Source organism: Melopsittacus undulatus, chromosome 4 (assembly GCF_012275295.1).
Source record: "Melopsittacus undulatus isolate bMelUnd1 chromosome 4, bMelUnd1.mat.Z, whole genome shotgun sequence".
In the NCBI taxonomy this organism is placed as follows: domain Eukaryota; kingdom Metazoa; phylum Chordata; class Aves; order Psittaciformes; family Psittaculidae; genus Melopsittacus; species Melopsittacus undulatus.
The window spans coordinates 107,049,309-107,073,165 of NC_047530.1; the positions used below are offsets into that span (position 1 = coordinate 107,049,309).

The following is a 23,857-nucleotide window of genomic DNA, read 5'->3' on the forward strand; positions in this document are numbered from 1 at the left end:
CCACTGGGGGAGGTTCTTTGCACTTATCTCAAAAGTTTAAAGATGACATTTTTTTTTCTTATGTGCATTTCCTGAATTCATTGACATAGCAGCTGTTGTTATTTTGGTATTACATCACTCAGACTGGTACAGCTGACTGCAGAAGGTATACAGCATAATTTTCATGTCCATATTAGAATTACAGGGTTGGAAAGGACCTTAAGGTCATCTAGTTCTAACCACCTTGCAATGGGCAGGGACACCTCACACTAAACCATGGCATCCAAGGCTCTGTACAACTTGGTCTTGAACACCTCCAGGAATGGAGCATTCACAGCTTCCCTGGGTAACCCATTCCAGTGCCTCACCACCCTTAAGTAAAGAACTGAGAAAATTCCCTATATTTCTAGTCGTAGATTGCACTCAGCTTTTACTGTTTGGAGTTATACCTCCCTAAATCTTTGAATTCATCTAACAGTTCTAAAATATTTGCAACTAACTTCCTTCTTAATGTTAGGAAAGAAAGTTAGTATTGGAGAAATCAGAAGTGCAAGCTTCCAAAAAGTTCACCCATGCATAGTTCACCAGGTAGGAATGCATCTTTAAATACTGCTACACTGCTGGTTTATATGTTAGCTTATTTGTAAGATTTATTTTGTCAACTCCTGTGTCTGATAACTTTCCATACCATCTCCAATAAGACTTAATAGTAATAAGAGCTGTAATTTTTAAGCAGGGCAAAGCACAATTGCTGGAGAAGAACAGTTAAAGAGTCCTTTTCTGCAAGAAGTGCACCTCAAATTTCTGCTGACTGGACTTCTGTCAGGACTGCCTCTGCCTCCCTTCGCTATCCGCATGTGCCCACCTCTTACGACAAAAAACATCAAACACTATGAGCCAATCCTTGCTGTTGGTAAGCACCTTGACTAGGTTATTAGTTGCTCTGCAATAAAGATATTCTGTATTAAATACAAATATAGTTACTAATACATAAAAAAGTAATATCTATGTTTTGTTCCTGTGTAACTAATGATAGATAGTGACCCTTGTATTAGTTTGCATCCATGATAGTTTTCAGATTCTTTTTTTCCTGCCTTGGCTTTAAGTAATGCTACCAGAAAAACTGAAATATATTTGCAAGTTTGTGTTTATCTTGTAATATGTTATGATCTTGGTCTGGTGATACACTTGGCTTTTTACACCCTGCTGTCACCTTAATCTAAACATCAATAAATGCAGACTTCTGCAGCACTGCATTCCTAGAATAAATGAACTTAGCAGAGACTTTATTTTTGTTCTGATACATGTACCTAAAAGTACACTTAAAGCATTTAATTTTTCTTGAATTAATCTATTCTGCCTTGCTACAAATTTGGTTAAACTTATCTAGATATTAGAATACTTGCTTGTAAGCACCTCATTTAAATAGGGAGAACTCTGAGATCTAAGATATTTTTGGGGATGTCTAAGTAAAGACTCTGCCTATTGCAAGTCAGAGTTGGGAGATTCTCATTTTTCTTAAGGTTGCATGTACTATAGAGTCTTCATAGATTTTTTTGATGGGATGAAGGGGATGTTGCATAGGTGAATGTTATGCAGGAGCTTACAAAGAGGATCTCCCTCAGGTAATGAAAACATTATAATAATTCATATATTTGTGTGCAGTTCTCATAATACTTCCATTATTACAGAGCCTCTAACTACCATCAGCAGTTGTGCTTTAAAACGTAGGCAAGCTATCATTACATGATGTTACTAAAATGTAACTTTTGATTTTACATAAGCTATAGCTGTTAAAAAAGATGAAAAATAAAAATTAGGAAACTAACAGGTAGGTATAAAATACATTTACAGCAAAGTCTGCAGCATTCTAGACGTAAAGTACCTTAACGGCTCTTTAGGTATCCATTATTGTATCAATAAAGTTGATCTGAGTATAAAGAAAAAAGAGAACAAGACTTCCCAGTGTCTTTAACAGATAATTGTAACTTCAGTGTTTCAGAAGGTTTTTGATCTGATTGATTGAAGCTAATAGCTACTAAGTTATTGATTTGTAATTTGAAAAAGGTCATTATTTCAGGGATGAGAAAGCAGAATTGCTTTAATGATTTGGTAACATCTACCCATGATTCTCCACTGGGATTACAATGAGATAACAGTTAATATTCTTCCTTAAGTCATTTACTCACCTTGAGTAATCAAAAGAAAAAGAAACATTCTTTTCTCCTGCAAGTAGGTATGTTGTGAAGATGCAAGAATAATGAAAAGATTTTGTACAAGCTCTACAAATAGATTCAGGAAAATGTTTTGATCCAAATGGATATCACTGGTTCCAGAGTACCTTGCAGGGTTTCATATTTGGGATTTAAACACTAGAAATCAAATACTTTTACTAAAAATGTAAAATATAATAGTTACAGGTAATAGAAAGAGAGAAATAGCTGTAAGTTCTGCATTTTCACTGAAGTATGGCAGAGAAGAATAAAATGGGTATGTATATATATATTTTTATAGGCACAAGTAATGGCTCTGTCCTGGTGTTTCATCTTACAAGTGGACTCTTACACAAAGAGTTAAGCATCCACTCCTGTGAAGTCAAGTAAGACCTTAATTTTAATTCCTACTATAATCCTCCTGGGAGACAAATAGTAAAACATGTAACTAATGCTGTACCAGCAGTGTGGGTGGGTGTCTTACTTCATTGTTAATGATGATCAAGAAAATTGCCTATTGAATATTCTACTCTATTTTTGCTATATATAAGGAGTTAATCAGGGTGAATATCGCCTTGAACTAAATATTTGAATTGTATGTGTGCCTGCCAATCTAAAGTACATACCAACTAATTCCAGTTTCTTTAGTGCATTGTAGTACAAAGAAGCCTTTTTAGGACAAGAAACTGTAATAAAGTGTCTTATTTATGTAACTGTTGTGACTCAGAGATCGTGTCCTTTGAAATAATTCTGGTTTGTACACCAAGATTTATTTCCTTTGCCTCTTTGGGACTGAAATTGCTGTTGAGGCAGTTTTAGTCCTAACTGCAGTAAAAAGAATTTTAGCATTAAAAGATTTTAAAGACCAAATACAAGACTCAGTATTTATCCAGCCTAAGGAGTTACAGAGTAAGTTTTAAAGCTCCTGTACTGTAGTTTTTGTGTACACAATGGTATAATTCTTTGCATAACTAATGGCAAACATATTCAAGATGGTGCTTGCTAGATAACATATTTCTGGATAAGCATTGAAAATAAGATAATTGTTTTTAATAGTAATATTAGTAAAAATTCCTATCAAAGTTGTGGCATGAAGCCTTCGTTAGATTAGGATCTTCATTATCCTGTTAATTCTATAGAAAGTTAAGACAAGTAGAGGTGACTTGAGAATAGTTAAAACTAAGAGTTCATTAGAGAAACCTGCTTTGAAGCTATCGCAGAAATGATGTAAGTGTATTTATCTTTGTGGTGTGATTAGTCGGCACTGTATGAATAGAATTCTCCTTTCTGTTCAAAACCTGAGGAGTTTTCTGGTTTCATACCATTAACTACTTAAAGAATTCTTTTTATTTTACAAGAACAAGAGCACACACCTTTAAGGTGATTATAAAGTGCAACATGAAACCTACTCCTAACATTTTACAGGTTAAATAAAAGTAATTTAAGAGGGGGAGACAAGAGGAAATATGCTTTTGAAGAAATATTTCTTTAGCTTTTATTTAGGCTTTGTATGTTATTGGAAGCATTGTCAATTTAGGCTTTTCAGTTTGTAAGGGATTTGCAACACTTGAAAAACTTCAAGAATCCATTGTCTTTCTAGCAGCTGTCCTCACACAAGTGGTATTTGTAATACAAAGTTAAAATGATTGTGTATTAGCCATAAGCTCTTATCTGGGTGAGTGTTTAATCATTGGTTTTAATTTCCTCAGTCCCACTCTAAATGGTCTGAGTGACTTTCCACATCATTTTTACAAGTTTAAGGAAATGCTATATGCAATGCAGAATAAGGCACAGGGATTTGGGGGGGGGGTGTAATTAATATTCATGGAGTGGAACAGTTTTTCTTTCAGTGGGAGTTCTTGCTTTACCTCTAAAATGCAGACAGATTGGTTAATGCCTCTATTTCAGTTTTGTCTGAAAATAGACTGCCAGCGAACACCGTTATTTTAGTATGCAATTGGGAATACCCTGAAATTGTAACTCAAGGCCAGCAGAATTTTCAGTGCTCTATAGTTTGAGAATGTGATGAAACTAAGGTCTTTGGAACAGCAACTGTCCTTTACGTATCAAGTGTGCTAAAATAATGGCCATTGAGTTGTCTAGGTACTAGCAATTGTGACATTTTTCAGTGATTAAAGTGCTCTTCTGTAGAAGCTACATATTCAGTGAAAGTGAACTAGGAGGTGCATTACAGGTACTCTATTAGCATGTCTTGAATTGCCTCATCGATTTTGCTTATTCTGAGAGATAACTGTGACTGGGGCAGTGCTTCTCATTCTTTTTCACTGAAACTCAGCAAGTTCAAGGTTGCAGTAGCTTTAATTTTTGAAATCAAAATCTCACCAACTGCAACAAAAATGTGTATGGCCTGCAGGCAAAACTTGAAAATCACTGCATTACACCCAAATTTTAGCGCTTTCAGCTGGTTTAGCAGTTTTGTTTAAGCTGATTCCCCTTTAGAAGACTGCTTTCCAAACATTCATCACCTCTTCAAGAAGCTTTCCTCACATACAGAAAGATGAATGAAAACTATTTGCCACTTCTGTTGTGCAGTCTTCCTGTGCTGGATTTATTTCTGTGTGTTAGTGAGTACATGTTAACTGACAAGCATAAGCAGCGTTGCAATGAAATCCTGTATATTCAGAATTGAATTCTCAAGTCGCCATTACAGGCTGTACATTGATCTCAAAAGTAGCATATTCAGCACTTAATTGTCATTTCTTTCTTAACCATCCTCTTCTTAAAAAGGAAAAACTTATTCTATTGCTGACATTCACTTTTGGCATGTAGAACGTACAAATACTTCAGAAAGTAGAAAGAAAATTCTTTTTTAAATACTAAAATTTGAGGCTGAGTATATTTTCTGATAATATGATTGAGATTTTAATACAGTTTGCTTTTAGATAAGGTTTTATTTCCACTTTTACCTTTCCCTTTTTCTTAGAAATCTTATAACTGGTTTGATTAGCAGCTGACTTGACATAGAGTTGCAGCAATCCATTCCCAACTGGAAGAGTAATTTGTGTTTTTAGCTGCTTCAGTACATTCAGCACAATTTCTTTGCATTGGAATCATTAATCAAAACTGAAATACCCTTGAACTAACTGAGACAAGTTGAATGTAAAGAATCCCTGAATTTGAGCAACCTTGTCTAGTGCGAGTTGTCCCTAGAACTAGATGATCTTGGAGGTCCCTTCCAACCCAAACCATTCTAGGTGTCTATGATCATTTCAGGTTTTAAAAGAGTGGTTGCAGACTGAGGAATAATTTACAGCTGGATGTAACCCTTAATTCTACTAGACAAAGATATCTTTTATGAGGAAATTTTGCAAATTGAGATATTTCAATAGGGAAGACATTACTTGTTTCCTTCATTAAAGCTTGCACCACTATCTTCAGATTCTTCATTTACATGCATGACAATGAAAACCCCATATTGTTTCAGGTGCCAGCAGTTAGCTATGCTAAGGTTTCCTTTTAATTATGAGTATCTTGTGTTTCTGTAGGTTTTTATTGGTATTGACAGACTGCCTCATAGCAGCAAAGAAAAAGGGCTTGTCCTGTTCAATCTGAGCTGATGAAAGAAGCATAGGAAATGCCTCAAGTCTTGAAAAGAGATCGGTGACTACTGCTGGCAATAACAGTGCATTAGGAGTATTCTGTGCTGTTTCCAAAAAACCATGGTAGAATAATAGATAAAAATTAGGTGTCAGAACTGATATTTCTTCCATTCCAGAAAGCTTCTTGTATTTAAGACCCTTTGGAGGCTTGCAGTGTCACACATTACTGCAGCTGTAGATTTCTGTTCAGTTATTCCTATAATGTTTCGATTAATAATTGAATATTTCTCATTTTGATTGAAATTATTCAGTGACTTAAAACTTAAAATATTCAGTAATTCAATTGAACTTTCATAGGTCCTGGTTGGAAAAAGGACTGGGCCCTAAATTTTTAACTTTACTTGAGGACTTAGGGAATAGTGGGAATAAAGGTTCCCATTTTCTTAAAACTTGAAGTAAAAAAAAGATAAATATGGCTGTAACATGTATGTGCAAAATATTATGGGAGTCCTTTTTGCTTTCACACATCTAAATTGCATTTAGGAAATTTCTGGTTAATACGACATGAGTTGGATTTACTGACAGTAAATCATACATACTGTTATTTATCTTTCTCATATTTCACATATGTTCATGCAAGAGAGATCATGACTCTTTCAATTGATGTAACAGAAGACTTGTCCTGGAAGTAGTTAAGTAATCTATGTTTGAAGGATTGGAGAAAAACCTAAATCCATTTATCTGTTAAAATGAACTTTTTTTGGGCCCATATGTATACATTAGAACAATCTCAATTTTTGTTTAAATCGGTTCCTTGATGTATTTTGCAGATAAACTACTCAGCCTTTTATGCTGGCACAAAGTGTGTGTGGGCAATAGGGAGGGAGGGTATCTGCTTTTAGAACAGTACCACCTAGTGCTGCTTCCCATTCTTTTGTGGCATGTGGTATATTTTAAGAATTTGATTAGAATCCATATGTGCTGGCAGTATGTTGTAACTTTACATCCTTGCCAGGCTTCAAGGTAATTTGGTTTTTGGCTGCCTTGGCATCATCTAAACCGACAAACGATATTACCATGTTTTCAGTTCTCTTCTGAAAGCCTTTCAAATCTGTTCAGCACTTCTCTTTTTTGCTAATCGGCTGTTTTTCCTCTCTCTGAACTGAAAGAATCAAGTCTATGCACACTGCTATCCATACGAATATTTTTCTACATGTGACAAATTCAAGTTACTTGATAGTTCTCATTTGGTAAACTACTGATTTAATCAGAGCAGTGCTTTTAATCTACTCTGCTGAGCATCTGTGAGGGAGTTTGTGCAAAAGTTTCCAATGTTTTTCTCACTGAAATTTTTCTTCCAACCAAACAAGTGTAGTCTGAAAAGAAAGATCTTTAATTTAATTTGCTAACTTCATATTTACATCATAGTTGTAAATGTGCAGCTTCTTTTTATGCTTAAATAGAGTGTTCCATAAAGTGTAAAAAATCACTTCCATGCTGTTTTCAAATTGAAGAATAAGCGTGAAAAAAAACTACTGTGCTTCAGTCCAGCTATTTGCTAAACCATCTAAGTATTTTGGCTCATATGCTCCATGTACTCTTTTGATGACAGGGGAATTGAGTGGATAAGCTTGACTGGGTTTATTTCCTTCGCCACATCAACACCTAACAATCTGGGACTAGTAAGGAATGAGTTGCAGCTTGTGGACTTACCAACAGGTTAGTACTTCCTGAGAAATCTGTACAAGAAGCTGACAGGTTTGCTGGGGAGTGACAAACATAAGTTCTTACTGCCTTTTTTCCCCCTTCTGTTGTCATGACAAAATAATAAAGAGGAGTTTTAACTTGTTCTGCTCCTCTTTGTGAAGCCACGTAATATGTTCCATCTGGTCCTCTATGACAAGCTTGAAACAACACCTTTGCAAAAATGCCTGTGGCTTGGATTATTAAACCAATAAGTATGTGTCTGCAGGAGGTTTAGAAGCATTGACAGAGTATAGTGGTGTGTTTTGTTCACAAAACGCGTGTATTTTCAAATGTGTTCTCATAGACACAACCCTTTGTTTTGTGTGCATCTGAAATGGTGTTGAGCTATTTATTGTGGTTTATATCAGCAATAGATAATCAACTTTAATGTGTAGCATAAAGTGGGGTTTTTTTAATCAGCTTTGTTTAAGCTTATGTTAGGCCAGGCATATGGCCAGAATTTGGGTGTGTGTATTAATATAAAAAGGGTATTTTAGTAATAATATAATTTTAGAAAGATTTGGAAAGGTTAAAAAATAAATAACAAACTTAACAGATGATGGGTGTTTTTTTTAGCTATTCTGCCCTTAAAATGAATGACACATACATTTATGATTGAATTCAGGAGTACAATACTAGGAGGTAAAATTTGGGAGATTAGACAGCCCAAAATAGGAAGCATTGAATGATTTTAAATTATTTCTGAATGTGAAAACCTGGAGCCATTTTAATTTCTAGCGAAGCGCCTGAATCTTGTAGCACTTGGGCTAATTCTAAATTGCTTTTTGTAGCATAAAGTGAATTTTTATTTTTTTGAAACTTATAAAAAAGACCCAGTTTCCTCACTTCCAGGGTGCTGCATAAAGAGACTGTTCTTTTAACACGACAGTATTGTCACTTTTTTTCTGTAGAATGTCTTTTGTTTGTTTAAAATCAAACCAAAAAAGGATCTGTACTTTGTAAAATTGATCTCATGTAAAATGGGATTTTGATTTTTCCCTTGTAAATCAGTATTGAAACATTTATAAGTATGAGGGGTAAAAGGTTCAGTAGTTCCTCAGGCAACCAAGTTTCAATTAAATGTGAATATCTGAGATCTTATGCATATGCTTTAAAGCATATGCTTTGCTTTGCTTAACTCTTTGATTGTTGGTTCTTCCATCACTATTTAGCACAACTTTCTATTTGAGGGCTAGGAAAACTGTGCTGACTTGTATTTACTTCATAAACATGTTGACAAAATTCTCATTTATGTTTCTGAATTAAAATAAGGAAGAAAATTCCTAAAATTATTCATCATTAATGAAGCAAATAGAGCTGAGAGGTTTCCTGTAGCCTGGCCTCTGACATGAGAGCTCTAACCAGCATCGCTGATAACTAGATGTATTCACAGGATTGGTGTAAGAAAAGTAATTTAGCTATGAGCAGCCACAAGAGTGGCTAAAGTTCAAAAACTTGACTTTTCCTTGAAAGTTAAGGTAAATGAAACTTGCACAGGAGATGCTGTGATGCCCTGGTGTTTGTACGTCGGTTATTTTAATTATATGTATATCACCTTTAATTCTTCAACACATTGTACAGGTGGGTGAAAATTCTGTTGGGGATAAGATTATAATGTCTTAGGGCTGTTTTTTTTAGCTGGAAAGAGAATGGTTCTGCTAAATGTAGAATGAGTACTTCACCATGGAAATGCTTTCAGACATAATTTATGTCAGAGTTCATTTCTCTTACAAAACTTGAAATCTATGCATGAATTTCCACCTTGGGGATTTTGGAGCAGATCTCATTGGCTTTGAGTGCAAAATAATAACTCTTTGAACTCTTTCTATATATTTATGTAATGCTGATGATGCATCGGTTTCAGTGCTCTGGAAGTGAGTGAGATTGTAAGTGCCTAAGAGTTTATAAGATATTTAGTCCTTTGAAATGCAGTAAAAGTTCAACAATAACAAGAGTAATAGCAAGTTACTTGGAGATATTCTTGTTTAGTTTGTAAGCTCTTTCTATTTACAGATGGAATAGTTAATAAACTAGTTTAGTAACTCTTTCTGTTTTCTCCCATGTTATTTTTGCATTCCAGGCAGAAGCATTGCATTTCGTGGGGAGCGAGGTAATGATGAGCCGGCTATTGAAATGATAAAGGTGTCTCATTTGAAGTAAGTGCATTAGCCTTGTGAAGCTTATAGATTTTACTTCACTGCATGAAGATCCTCACAACTTAAAGACATAATAGAAATTCCAGGAAAAAAACACTCCAGAGGGTACAGAAAAATGTGCAAAGCATGAAGAGAAAAATACTTTAGAATAGTAGTTCAAAGTACAAAAGCTGTAATGTTTGTGTGATTGACTCTCACTTCAGGATCCAAACACACTGCAAGATCAGTCATTAATATTTTAGGGTGTTTTAAGAATTTGGTTCACTGAGCAGACCTTTTGTTAATATTACAAAGAATAAAAGTGCTGAACAATTTCTTGTCAATTATAATTGTTATAACTTAATTCCATTTTCTATAACTTAAGGCATGCTTAAAACTAGAAGATTTGCATTAAAGATGGGATGATTTTTGCTGTATTCATCAAGTTTTCTAACTGCGTATTTCACACCTTTATAATAATTGTCTGCTGGAAAACCAGATGTGAGGTATTGTTGTTTGAGGAGTCAGCTGATAAATGACCACATTGTTTGCATCAAGTCCTGCTTATATTTGAGATAAGGCCTGTGACAGGAGTATCAAAAGTAATAACAGTAGTACTCTGTGAGATTGCTTTCCTGTGTAAATGAAATTAAAAATGTCGAGTTTAATATGGCACTGTCTAAATTTTAAAAGTGAGTGCATTTTTCTTTACAGTGGAGGGAAAAAAGTAATGTTCTCTAAGCTTGCATAGGTATATTTTTGGTAGTGAACCAGAATCGGAGGAGTTCAACCATAGCATGGTCTTATTAATGCATTAGAAATTAAGAACTGCTGTGAGCATAGTTGAAGAGACTAGAATGTTGAGAACAAGAAAGGATAGTTCATTTCAATGGAGACTAATGCAGTTATGAAGGGTATGTATAGCTGCAGAGCCTCTGTATTCTGAAGTTAAATGTGAAAAGTGGTAGATTGAAAGATTGAAAGTGGTGTACTCATCTAGCTCCACAGATGAAAGGTCTGAAGACATAACTGTGAAGTGGTTTAGTGCAAGAGGATTTTATGTTCGTTTATCAGTGGATTAGAGAAATGCCATGTGTCTGGATCAGATTAAAAATCTGTCCAACCTACAGTCTTACTATGTCTTTCTGATATCTTGTGCCGTCATCAACTCGGCTGACTATGGCTAAATTAGAGGAGCTGCTGCTTTCTCTGAATGAATTTGCTGGTCTCCTTTACAGTAACTGAGCAGCACCACATGATGGAGATTTCTAATTCTTCTAGCTTTGAAAGAGGACTCATCTTCAGACACTCTTTCGCACCTCAGCAACACAACAAAATTACAACCTTCAGAGTGGGTTTTCAGCCAAATTACTCTGTTTCCTTAGTTTTAGCGGGTTTCCACAGTGGTGCTATGAACAACACATGTGAAGTGAAATGCTCAAATTAATATGGAATGATTAATATTGATGTAATAAATTCTTACCTGTTTTAGGCAGTATCTAGCTGTGGTGTTTAAAGACAAACCACTGGAAATCTGGGATGTCAGAACATGCACTCTGCTCAGAGAAATGTCTAAAAACTTCCCTATAGCGACTGCTTTGGTAAGGAATAAAATCTGTTAGTTACTGTTTGTTAAATGTAGTATGTTGAGATAGTATCAAAACCTCTGAACAACTTTGCAGCAAAATGTTATTGTATCTGTAGCATAGAGATAAGTACTTTCATCCTTCTGTTTTCATCTGTCATCAAATAAGAGGGAAGAAAAAAGAGGTACTGGTGGAAAAATCAAGTCTGCTCCTTTGGGTGATGGAGAGAGGGATTATAGAAAGACAGTCTTCACTGAAATCATTAAAATTAACAGAAAAATCCCCAGTAAATTTGGGGAGTAAACGTTTTTCTTTCCCATTCTTTTTTTCACAGGAGTGGTCACCTTCTCACAACTTAAAAAGCCTGAGGAAGAAGCAGTTAGCAGCCCGTGAGGCCATGGCTCGGCAGACGGTTGCATCAGATACTGAAGTTAGCAGTGTAGAATCTTCTGTAATCAGGTATTTCTCATTCTAATATGATATTCTGCATTGGTTGTTTTTCCACCATGTGCCATTGTTCTACAGAACAAAATGTTTTGGAACTGATTCTCAAGTGCATACCACAGAGCAGCTTAATGGGCCTCCTTTTAGCTTTTAGATATGGAACTTTGATGTATTGCTGGATGAGAGAAATAGAGTACCTGTTTTTCAGGTGCAGCAGTCCAGAAGTTACCTGATGCTTGAAGTAAAACCATGAAAAGTTGCCCATGAAAGTTTCCACAAGTGTATAAATGAGTTAGCTGTTGCTCCTGGATAAATTGTTTCGAAGGATCCATTCATTTTTGTGCTGCCTCTATGCATTAGTTACGGAGAATTGACTTTGCAATTCTAATTTCAAGAAAGAAATACTTGTGTCTCATGGTGTTCTCTTTAAAGCTTATTACAGGAAGCCGAAAGTAAATCAGAGCTGAGCCAGAACATTTCTGCCAGAGAGCACTTTGTGTTTACAGGTGCTGATTGGCAGGTTTATCATCTCACTGTAGAAGGAAACTCAGTAAAAGACAGTGCAAGAATTCCTCCTGATGTGAGTTCAAATTTCCTGTACTGTTGATGCTTTAATTTCTTTTTCTTATCTGTTATTGCCAGAAAAAAGCAGGAATATGCCTTGTAGTGACAAGTGGGCATTAATGCAGTGGTTTGAAATATGTAATTAAAATTCCAACTTCAAAAGCCCTATTAATTCTGGTTTGCAATCTTAATTTTTCTGTTCAGTTTTCTGTTGGAATCAATGAATTCATTGATTGAGCACCTCCCATATGAAGACAGGCTGAGAAAGCTGGGACTGTTCAGCATGGAGAAGAGAAGGCTGCGTGGAGACCTCATAGCAGCCTTCCAGTATCTGAAGGGGGCCTATAAAGATGCTGTTTATTAGGGACTGTAGCGATAGGACAAGGAGCAATGGGTTAAAACTTAAACAGGGGAAGTTTAGATTGGATATAAGGAAGAAATTCTTTACTGTAAGGGTGCTGAGGCACTGGAATTCATTGTCCAGGGAAGTTGTGAATGCTTCATCCCTGGCAGTGTTCAAGGCCAGGCTGGACAGAGCCTTGGGTGCCATGGTTTAGTTTGAGGTGTCCCTGCCCATGGCAGGGGGGTTGGAACTGGATGATCTCAAGGTCCTTTCCAACCCTAACTTTTCTATGATTCTATTAATTTTTTTAGAATCTTCATAGGCCCTGACTTGCTTTCTGAATAAATTGTGCAACATATTTTTAAGAATTTTAATAAAGCATACACAAAAGCTTGAATAACAAAGAGGATGTTATTGAAGCATGACTGTGTTCTGTTAATGGATTTTATCTTGCATCATAAGGACTTGAGTGGGCCAGAGCATTCTTTTCTGCATTTTAAGTTGGCTTTGCTTCTCTTCATTATTCTGAAGAATAGTCTTTCTTTCAGTTGTTTTTGAAGGCTTTGATAAATTGAACTTACAAATAGGAATTCTTTTCTTTTTGTTTTCTTTTTTACTATATGCTAGTATTGTGATAAATGAGGTCTGTCATTTTGGTCTTTCCTTGCAACAAGAGATAAAGAACTGATTTCCATTGCCTTAAATCCAGAATTCCTCACAAGGAAATGTCTTCTGAAGCAAATATGACTGACGTGGTAAATGCTATATTTGATAGAATTGTTCCTGTTTTAACGGATAGAATTTGGTCTATCATGTCATAAAATATTTAAAAGAAGAAATGTTTGTTCCTGTGTTTGGCTCCATTAATCATGAGATGTTGTTCTGCTTTTTAAATATTTTCAGGGAAGTATGGGTAGCATTACATGTATTGCCTGGAAAGGAGATACCCTGGTTCTTGGAGATGTTGATGGAAACTTAAACTTCTGGGATTTAAAAGCTAGAGTATCCAGGTATGAATGCAAATTAAGTCTGACAAATGTGAGATAATGCATCTTAGAATGTTTCTCCCCACCTTCATTTTTGACTTCACTGCAGGATGTCATTTGTAGTGTTTGAAGGGAAAAATGCAAATATTCTGAAATACAGTTTCAGAAAATGCCTACTGTGATACAGTGCTCTGCATTTCATCTTTTGTGTTTTCAATTGGAGTAGCTTTTTGTCAGCATTTTTAAAGTAGCTAGGTAGAAATTTTCTGGCCTATAAGGATGCCAGAGAGGGACTCTTCACTAGGGGACAGTAGTGATAGAACAAGGGGTAATGGGCAAAACTTAAACAGGGGAAGTTTAGATTGGATATAGGGAAGAAATTCTTCACTGTGAGGGTGGTGAGGCACTGGAATGGGTTGCCCAGGGAGGTTGTGAATGCTCCATCCCTGGCAGTGTTCAAGCCCAAGTTGGACAGAGCCTTGGGTGATATGGTTTAGTGTGAGGTGTCCCTGCCCATGGCAGGGGGTTGTAACTGGATGATCATAAAGTCCTTTCCAACCCTAACTATTCTATGATTCTATGTTAAATCTGCAGTGGCATCTGATAAAACATTGAGTATTAGAACATTTATTTAAAGCATTTAACTTTTTAGGTTTTATAATTTGGATAGCCATTTATGTGTGTGTATGGATAGATAGATAGATTTTTCTCCTTCTCAATCTGTACAATATCAGGATCTACAACATTCATGGGTAGGGTTTAACTACCCGCAGTATTAGGTATAGGGTGATTAATACTAATTTTTGTGCTTTGCTTTTCTTAGGGGGATTCCTACACACCGAAGCTGGGTGAAAAAGATCCGTTTTGCCCCAGGCAAAGGAAATCAAAAACTTCTTGCAATGTACAACGATGGAGCAGAAATTTGGGATTCCAAAGAGGTGGGTGTCTGTTCTTGTGGTACGGGCTTCTTTGCAAAATGCACATACTGCTTCTGAAAATCAGGGCAAGTCAGTGGTTAAGTTTTAATTAGTGCTGATTTCTTGCTGGCAATTGTGTTTTAAATTTATATGGCTTTTAGTTCCTATAAAGCATTTTTAAGGTGTCATCAGTGAAAAGTTCCTTTCACACATAAAGCCGACAGTGTCTCTGAGATACTTTTTGTCATTCTTTTGTAATGTTTTTGAGGTAGACCTTGAAAATTTAAGAGGAATCCTCAATATTATAATTCAGTTTATGGACAAGAATATTTTTACTACAGGTTTCTTCACTTCTCTGCATAGTCAAGAGTATGGATTTGTCATTGCATGGATTCAATTTAGTAGGGAATACCAGGAAGAAACTTGTTAATTAACATTGACTAGCTTCTTCCTCAGAAATCCTTCTGTGTTTGCTTCGTGGGTCTTTCAAGGGATTATAGTACCATGGGGCAGGAAAGATAATTGTACTGTTTTAACTTAGCCCCCTAGAGTAAATTCGGGACAAGAGGGTATGAAATGAGAATTTATGTCTGTTTCTGTTCACTTTGCAATGAGCACCAGCTCTGAACTTACTTCAGCACGCGATTTGAGCAATGTGAAACTCTCTGATGATCAGAATTGCACAGCAGATACAACCAACACCTGTGAATTATGTAGGCACACTAGAATGTTATCCCATGAAGCACATTTAGTTTTGATAACACAGATACTTCTCCTCTAGTTGTTCCCTCTCTTTTTCTGGGACAAGGAAAAGAGTTTCCTTCATGAAAGCATTTATTATTAATTCATATTTTCAGCTAAAAATCTTTCAGAATATCTATAGAAATATTTTACTATTTTCCATGTAATCCTCTCCTGAGAACTTCATCTTTGCCTATGACCATTTACCAGTATTTCCACATTTTTCTCTAATTCTATCACAACTGAGAGTAATCATGCGCTATTGCTGTTGGACTTCTAATCTCTCTAACTCCACACTTTGCCCTAGAGTAACTGAAACAAAACAGCAGAATGTTGAGTGCAGCAGAGGCTTCATAAGTATTTCCTTATATTAACAATTATAATGATTGGTGATGCTACAGAAGGGTTACAAAATGCGTAACTACTGACCTGTGGTTAAAAGTGCAGTTTGGAACATTTTGCTTCTCCAGTGTGTTTGTGGACAATAAATCATCCTATTCCCATAATGTTATGTTAATAGTATGTCAAAATGTATTTCTGGACACGCTCATTATTTATCAGGAAAGTATATGTTTGTGAAGAGCATGATTTAATGAATGAGGCACTCACTTTAGCCTTGATGCATGTTGATCAGGGACTGGAATGGAAGAGTTTAACCAATTTACCATGGAGATATTACATTAGACAAAACATGTGATACAGCACCCACAAAAGGCATCTGTACAGCTGTGCTCGAAAGGATGTTTTCTCAGCTATCAGTTGGGAAGTCTTGTTTCAGGGCAACCATATGCCCTGCTCTAAGGTTTCTGAATTTCCTTGCTCTTCAGAAAAGATCAGCATTAAAATGATTTATGACTAACTTCACCTTTTACTGCAAATCCTGTGGTGTGCCTTATGGGTGTGTGACAGAGTCTTACACTGCGTGATGGAAAGCCTACTAAAAATGAAAAATAACTTCCCAAGGTACAAATGGTGAGCAGTTTAAGGAGTGGAAGGAACGTCAATTTCCGAATCTTGGATGTGGACTGGTGCACTTCAGACAAAGTGGTCTTGGCTTCAGATGATGGGTGCATTCGAGTTTTAGACTTGTCCATGAAACCGTCGTGTTTCCGAATGGATGAACAGGACTTAATAGGTATGTTGATTTCTTCCTGGCTGTTGACTGCTAGATACTTCACTTTGAAAGTCAGCCATAAAAGTGTTCCAACATTTCTATTAGAACAGAGACTTATCACATCTAGAAGATTAGGTGTCCCCATAGTAGGTTTTTTCATAGATGCAGATAAATTTTTTAGGCTTGGGTCATATAGGTGTGTTTTTCATGCACATTTAATCTCCTGAATAAACTATACTTTTTAATATCTTAATTGCAATATAAGATAACAAAATAAGAGGTTTTTGTACAGATTTCTAGCAAGTTGACCTAAAAATCCTGGATACATCAACTGAGTATCAGTACCTACATCACTTAAATTCATTACATGATTTTGAAAGATTTCTTAATGTGTGAAGATGTCTTTTCAGCTATTCCCAGATATCAAAGGCAGTTTGTAGACTGATCTGTTACTTTTCAAAGTAGATTTTCCTACTGAACTCTAAAATAGATATATTGGTGCTGTTTGACTGTTTTGGCTGTATCTTTAAGAAGGGAATTTAAATATTGAACTATTTAAATTGCTAGCTAAGCTACTTTTTTATTACTGATGTTCCAAATAACTGCCTTTATTTTCGTTATTTTTGGTCAATCATGCTTTCACTCATACAATTTCCTTAACATAAGACATATGTAATAAAGACATACATAATAAAATTACAATGTGGGGAGCTGTGGTGTGGGATGTTTGAGGAAACACATAGTTTATCACAGCTATTTTTATTATCAAATGGATTCTGTAATATTAAGCTATAAAAATTCATGTTCTAAACCCAAGCACACTGAAATTGGGATATGCCAGGGTTTAAGGCTGCGTGTGATTTAGCTGTCCTTCTGCCTCTATACCATGATGACCTTTTAATTACAAAATCACAATGAAAAGATTCCTTTATCATTCAGTGCATCTGAAGTACAGGGAATTGCTGGATATTTAATAAGGTAGCTGATTGATACTTGTTTTTCTCCCAAGTTAGTGGGTAATGTTTACTGTGCGTACCATCCAAACCTTTTACCGAATAGACTTACTGCCTTAAAGTTGTATGATTAGCATACAATTATATAGCACAGTTAGTGCTATAATTTTAATGTTATTTCTTTATTAATATAGACATGTATTAAACTTCACACCATTCTTATCAGATGGTGGGTATTTATCCTTGTATAATGCTGTAGAAACTACAATTGTAGACTAAAACTAGAACATGCATTGTGGTAGATTTTGGTATAGCTGTACTTACTCTGCAGCATGTCCTTGTGATAGCAATAATCATTGTATGCAGCCCTACTTAATGTATTCCAGGAATCTGGCTAAGCTTAATATGAAATGTCCTGAAACTCCCATTTGAGCATGCTTGATAACTCTCTACCTTCAATGAAATGTTTTTGCTTCTGTGTAAGGATAATCTTTTATGTCTAGTAAGCCATGCTGTGTATATGAAAAGACTGATTTAAGAGTTTCTTCTGGTGCTTGAAAACAAGGTGGTGCATTTTATGGTTACTGAACACAGTGTTACTGCACATTAGCTGCTCAACAATGAATCTTTTCTTTATTTCAGAACCTGTTTGGTGCCCCTATCTGCTTGTTCCAAGGGCTTCATTAGCTTTAAAAGCATTCTTGTTGCATCAGCCATGGAATGAGAAATACTCTCTAGATATTATAAACACGTAAGAAGAAATATGTATCTATATGTAAAATGATACTGTTGTTTCTAATCCTACATCTTTTGTTAGTCTTTCTGTGCAAATAACTGTTAGATATATACGTTTCATCACTCTTTGAGATGGTCAAGAAAATACTAGCTTCAGTATTTATTACTAAAAACAATTAAAAGAAAGAGCTTTAAGGTGAAGTATTTTATTTATTCTGGCTTTCAGTAGAACTTGGTTATTGAAAATTGCTCCCTAAGGTGCTGGCAAGATTTTTGTGTAAGCCTGGCTTTACTTCTAGGGAGCTGTGCTTCACACCATAGCTGGAGCACCTTTTTGTATCCTTTATTGTGTTTGTGGTGGTCACGTATCAATGGGTTTGGCATGGGCATTTTCATAAAATTCAAGGTTCATGAATAAAAGTGGTGAACGAAAGATTGGTGGCACTGACTGAAGCTGAGGGAAAGCAAACCAGGTTTTCACTGCTATTTTGGAACTAGTAACTAGACAAAGAATCTTGAATGGATGGCTTACCCTAAGAATATGATAGGTTATTTCTATATATGTGCTTATGTTTTTCTACTACCAGTAATACTCTTTAATTTCAGATAATTCTGTCATTTTTGGTAATATAGGAAACCTGTTCACGTCTTTTCTTTTTTTCTTTTATATCCAGTGATTACCCAGAGAATGAAAATATTAAAAGCCTCCTTCAAGAGCAGTTGAATTCATTGTCCAAGTAAGAATTTTCCTTATTAATATTTGAGTAAGCTAGGGTATTCAGAGAAGGCAAAACCCCTGAATTTATCAGTTAACAACTTAATGTAGAAAGAATGCTTTTTGCCTCTCTAAAGATAAGCTTGAGTAATGACAGCTTTTATTTTGAACACAGTTAAGTTTTATTTTTATGTAGTTCTTCAAGGTGGTGCTTTATTCATTTTATTGAAGATATTAATTTTTTATTTATTTTTTAATTAAATACACCATAATACAATCTGAACAATATATTTTTTTTAAATAAGACAACTGTCTCAAAATAGTTTGTTAAATACTGACTCAATGCTCAGAATGCATTATTCTGGATATATGTAAAGTGTGATGGAAATCAATATTGAATTTTTAACATGGATTTGCCATAGGAGTGGATGATTAAGAAGAGTTTTAAAGACACTGATTAGGGTTAGTATATAGTTTGTAACTGACCACTTAGCATTCATAATTCTATGACGGTACTTCTCAGGGATGCTTGGTTCTTTGATATTGGTCCAGACTTCATTGGACACTGCTGCTTATATACGCCAAGGTTTGTTATGATATTTAAACTCTGAGGAAGAAAAGACAAACAATTGTGAAAATCCTTTATTGGAGATATACTTCCAGAGTAATGTTTTTGCAAATTGTTCTGCTTACAATGAAAACAGATTTTAATATTCCATTTAACCTATGAAAAGTTTGGGTTGAATGTGGCTTTCAGCAACCTGCTCTGGTGGAAAGTGTCCCTGCCCATGGCAGGGGTTTGGAACTGAATGATCTTTAAGGTCCCTTCCAACCCAAACCAATTTTCCTTATGTTCTTTTATTTAGTAGGATGCAAAAGATAACTTAGCATATTTTTATTCAGCCCGAAACATGTAGAAAACCAGAATTCATGTACATGGATCTCTTGGACTGTGGCACTGCAGAGCTGCAAAATTATTTGTAATTGAATTAATTGTGTAATTTGTAGAATCACTGCAGGCTAATTTGTTGCTTTGTGTACACCCTTGTGGTCGCTCCCTTTATTACATGAATAATGGATTCCTGATGGACTCACTGTTCGCATTTAAACTCAATGACATGTCTCTTGAGATCAGTTATATTTCAGAGTATCTGCACTTCCTTGTTTTGATAGATGCATTTTTTCATTTCAGAAAAGAAAATGTGTATTTTGGGGTTTGATTTTTGTTTCAGTTTATTGGTGATACATCCTATTTCTGTTCAAAACCAACCAATAACAAAAACTTGCACAGCAGCATTTTACAGGTTGTTCATGACCTTCTCTTTATCTCTTTTTGCAGTGACATAAAGAAACTCTTGCTTGATCCAGATTTTACTCTCTTGCAAAGATGCCTCCTAGTTGCCAGGTAGTAAAGATTCAGATAACTGTATCGAATGTTTCCTAATAAGTCTTGATCCTATTAATGTATGTAAATGTGTTGATGTGTAAGTACTCAACTAACTCTCTTTTAACTTAGTCTAATTCCTAAACCACTTATTCCTGTATAGTGTTTTCAGGCCTAAGAATGGCGGTTATCTTACTGAAGCAATTTTGTTTTACTTGCTGCATGCAGAGAACTTCCTTGTGTCTTGGCAGTACTTGCACAAATGTGGTTCTTCTGCCTACATTACATTTAGTTTTACAATGTCCAAAAATGTGATTCAGAACTTCACAACATGTAATAGAATGTTTGCAAACAGGGAAAGGCCTAGTTTTTATTTCAGATGTGTTTCTTCTCTGTTGTTCTGCCTAAACTGTAGCTTATTTTAGTCTATATTCAGGGATGTTTTTCAGACTTAATCACTAATATTCTCTTTCAATTACAGGAAAGTTGCTAAGTGTAAAATATTAACAAAATATCAATTTCCACATATTTGTATGTTGAACATTCACTGAGTTTAATAGCTATTGTAACAATCTTCTGCACAGCCTCTTACTTACCTAGCTTGCTGACTGTCATTCCTTAATCTTATCTTGTAGTTTGTCCCATTGATAATGCAAAGTACTTGGGGTGTACACAAGAATGAATGGTCCTTGTAGAAAGATATTTTAACTGTATGATATTTTTATGCAACATATAAAAAATACCAATGTATTTCATGTCCTGATTTGCATCTTCTCAGACTGTATGGGGATGAATCTGAACTGCATTTCTGGACTGTTGCTGCCCACTATCTGCACAGCTTATCCCAAGAAAAACCAGCAAAACAAATAGACACAGCTATCCTTCAAGAACAGTTGGTTAATCCCTTGGATATATGCTATGATATACTGTGTGAAAATCACTACTTCCAGGTATTTTGAGGAATTAGAAAATATATGTAATAAGAACATCATCAGCATGATAAATGCTCAGCATTGAATCTTACTTACGAGCTTTTCCCTGTACGTATTTCACTGTCATTAGTAACATACCACTCTGGGTTAAATCACTCCTTGTTATTTAAAATTAAAGGGTGTTCCAAAAACTCTCCAGATACTTCCATATCTTCTAAATGCCTTTTATTTATTTATTTATTTATTTATTTCCTATGGTAATCTTACATTTCAAATATTTTTCCTTCGTGCAGAAATTTCAACTGGAAAGGGTAAATCTCCAGGAAGTGAAGAGATCCACATATGATCATACCAGGAAATGTGCTGATCAGCTTCTTCTCTTGGGCCAGGTTTGTGGGTAATATTTGAATTTTTTATTCTTCTTCTCTGTCCATTTTATGTACTTGCCCTGTTCAAGTAAAGCTTTGTCTAATTCATATGTACTGTTTCATACTTCTATTCACTCAGTGCACATTTTTTGCTGTCTTAGTACATTACTGCACTGCAGACTCTGTGTAGTGACACAATATATGGTAATATTTGTTGTTGCCTGCTTCTATTGGACTATTTCATTTTCTTGGGAACCCTAAAAAAAGTCCTTTCAGGTAACAGGGGATGAACCTAAGCTTTTGGCAGATCTGTACTGAGAAGTGAGACACTGTACAGAGCTGCTCACTGGCACGCTGCACAGTATAGCTCAGGAGCTGTTCCCTGCAAGTGCAGGTGTGCTGCATCCATTTCCAAAAATAGCTTTGGTATTGCTGGCTTGAACTTAATTGATTTCTATGTCACTTTGCATTTGAGTATGTCAACACATGTTACCAATAGAAGATGCCAGAAATACTTAGTCTGTAGATAGTAAGTTTAAAATGCCAGTTTCTTGAACTTCTAAAATGCCAGCTGATTGAATCACTGGGTTTTAATATGTATTTAATGGGGCTTGTCATTATTTCTGTAATTATCTAAGGCTTCAGTTTGACTGACCTCACTAAAAAGACCTCTCTAGAAGTTAGGCACCTCATTTTAGTAACATGCAGAGGTGACATTCCTGTAGTGATTCATTCCGTTTGGAGACAGGTGCCTGCAAGCAGTGTAATGAGCCCCACTGATTAGGTGCTCAGCTGTATGTTAGCTGTAACTAACATTTTAAATGGATGAATTCTACCTTTGTTTTAAAATAGCAGGAATTAAATCAGGCCTTGAGATCCTGTCCAGTTTCTGTGTCTTTACAGTTTTATTTTTCTCTGCCTATTTTAAATGCTTCTCTTCTTTTTATAACTCTACAAAAGTATATGTAAAGCAAGAAAATAAATACTGTTCTAGGAATGTTGGTCTGTGATTAAACATTATATTCATGATGGGGTTTTAAATGTTATCCTACTGCATATGTTTAATTAAAATAGAATCCTAATTATTACTATTCTGGTAGATATTTTTGCACTCTAATTTAGAATAACTTTCATTGGTATTTGTTCCATGTCTTTAAAAGGGTGAAAATATTAAGTCTTTAACCAAAAGTAAGTATGTTATGGTCAAAGTTACATTTTTGTTTCTCTTGCCAGACTGACAGAGCAGTGCAACTGCTGTTAGAAACAAGTTCAGAGAATGCACATTATTACTGTGATTCACTCAAAGCTTGTTTGGTCACAACCGTCACCTCATCAGGTCCATCTCAAAGTACCATTAAACTGGTAGCAACCAACATGATAGCTAATGGAAAGCTTGCAGGTAAAAGGCAACTTTAATTTTTCATTTGCTTATAAGCCAGTAATTTTGATCATTATTAAGGCTGCTAATGGAGATAGGAGAGAAGAAAGTCCTGTTGTAATAGATCTTACATGTTGCATATGTAATAGTATGTCCTACCTGGAGTAATTAACACAAAAATAATCACTAATTTAGTTGTAAAGTTCAACTTGTTTTGATTCATTTTCATTGGAAAGCGTATTTCTGGAGTAATTCTCATAGCAGTTGTTTGCACAAAAAGGGCCAAGCACATAGAACCATGTATTTTTACATTTCCTAATTAAAGATTTAATTAAAAATTGGTTTCTTATTACTGAAGTTTAAATATGGAGTTAGTTTCCAGTTCAGAATTTGTTTCAAAAAGTGTGTCTACTTGCACATAGAGGTTAATTTTGCTTAATGGAAGAGAAGTTCACCATATGATGATTAACTGAAATACTCAAAGACATGCAAAGAAAGTACAATTGTATGTACTTGCCTGAAGAAAATACTCTGTGGACAAGTAACAGTTTACTGATAATAATTACGCTATGGGCAACATTAAAATAAAGGATTAGTTGTAAAATCTGTTTATAAGATTTACAAACACCTTTATGATGAGAAGTCCAGCGAGCCCTTTGTCGTTTGTATTTAGGACAAAGATAAATGAGAGATTTTGAGGTCTAAGCCCTGTAGCCCAGAAAAAAACAGTAAAATCACTGACAGCCAGCTTATAGGGAGAGCTGGATGGTAGAAATTAGGGGTTTTCAACATCTTCATAGGCTAAGAAGGATATAATGATCATTTTCTGGGGAGGAATGATCTGCTCACATTTATATTGCAATTCTTTTTTTTTCCTTTAACTTATTATATAGTGTTTTTCTTATTTTCAGAGGGTGTACAGCTACTGTGTTTGATTGATAAGGCTGCTGATGCCTGTCGTTACTTGCAAACTTACGGCGAATGGAATCGTGCAGCGTGGCTTGCAAAGGTCTGCGATTTCCTCATTTTCAGTTTGCTCACAGAAATGACCTACTTAGTATATA

At 35.4% G+C, this 23,857-nt stretch overlaps 1 protein-coding gene across 2 annotated transcripts in view; it reads left to right on the forward strand.

Annotated features, from left to right (window-relative positions):
• The window catches only part of WDR11 (WD repeat domain 11), a 48,142-nt gene that overhangs the window by 18,616 nt on the left and 5,669 nt on the right, over positions 1 to 23,857 (forward strand). Inside the window, exons 10-26 of one of the 2 annotated variants that reach the window (XM_034062446.1) lie at positions 713 to 892; positions 2,494 to 2,578; positions 7,365 to 7,471; positions 9,579 to 9,654; positions 11,126 to 11,234; positions 11,554 to 11,678; positions 12,096 to 12,243; positions 13,474 to 13,580; positions 14,380 to 14,494; positions 16,178 to 16,349; positions 17,924 to 18,032; positions 18,691 to 18,753; positions 20,071 to 20,136; positions 20,894 to 21,065; positions 21,341 to 21,436; positions 22,649 to 22,814; positions 23,705 to 23,802. In XM_034062446.1, the coding sequence (XP_033918337.1) occupies positions 713 to 892; positions 2,494 to 2,578; positions 7,365 to 7,471; positions 9,579 to 9,654; positions 11,126 to 11,234; positions 11,554 to 11,678; positions 12,096 to 12,243; positions 13,474 to 13,580; positions 14,380 to 14,494; positions 16,178 to 16,349; positions 17,924 to 18,032; positions 18,691 to 18,753; positions 20,071 to 20,136; positions 20,894 to 21,065; positions 21,341 to 21,436; positions 22,649 to 22,814; positions 23,705 to 23,802 (1,994 nt within the window). The remainder of the gene's footprint in view (positions 1 to 712; positions 893 to 2,493; positions 2,579 to 7,364; positions 7,472 to 9,578; positions 9,655 to 11,125; positions 11,235 to 11,553; positions 11,679 to 12,095; positions 12,244 to 13,473; positions 13,581 to 14,379; positions 14,495 to 16,177; positions 16,350 to 17,923; positions 18,033 to 18,690; positions 18,754 to 20,070; positions 20,137 to 20,893; positions 21,066 to 21,340; positions 21,437 to 22,648; positions 22,815 to 23,704; positions 23,803 to 23,857) is intronic. The other variant, XM_034062447.1, reaches the window with a different exon arrangement.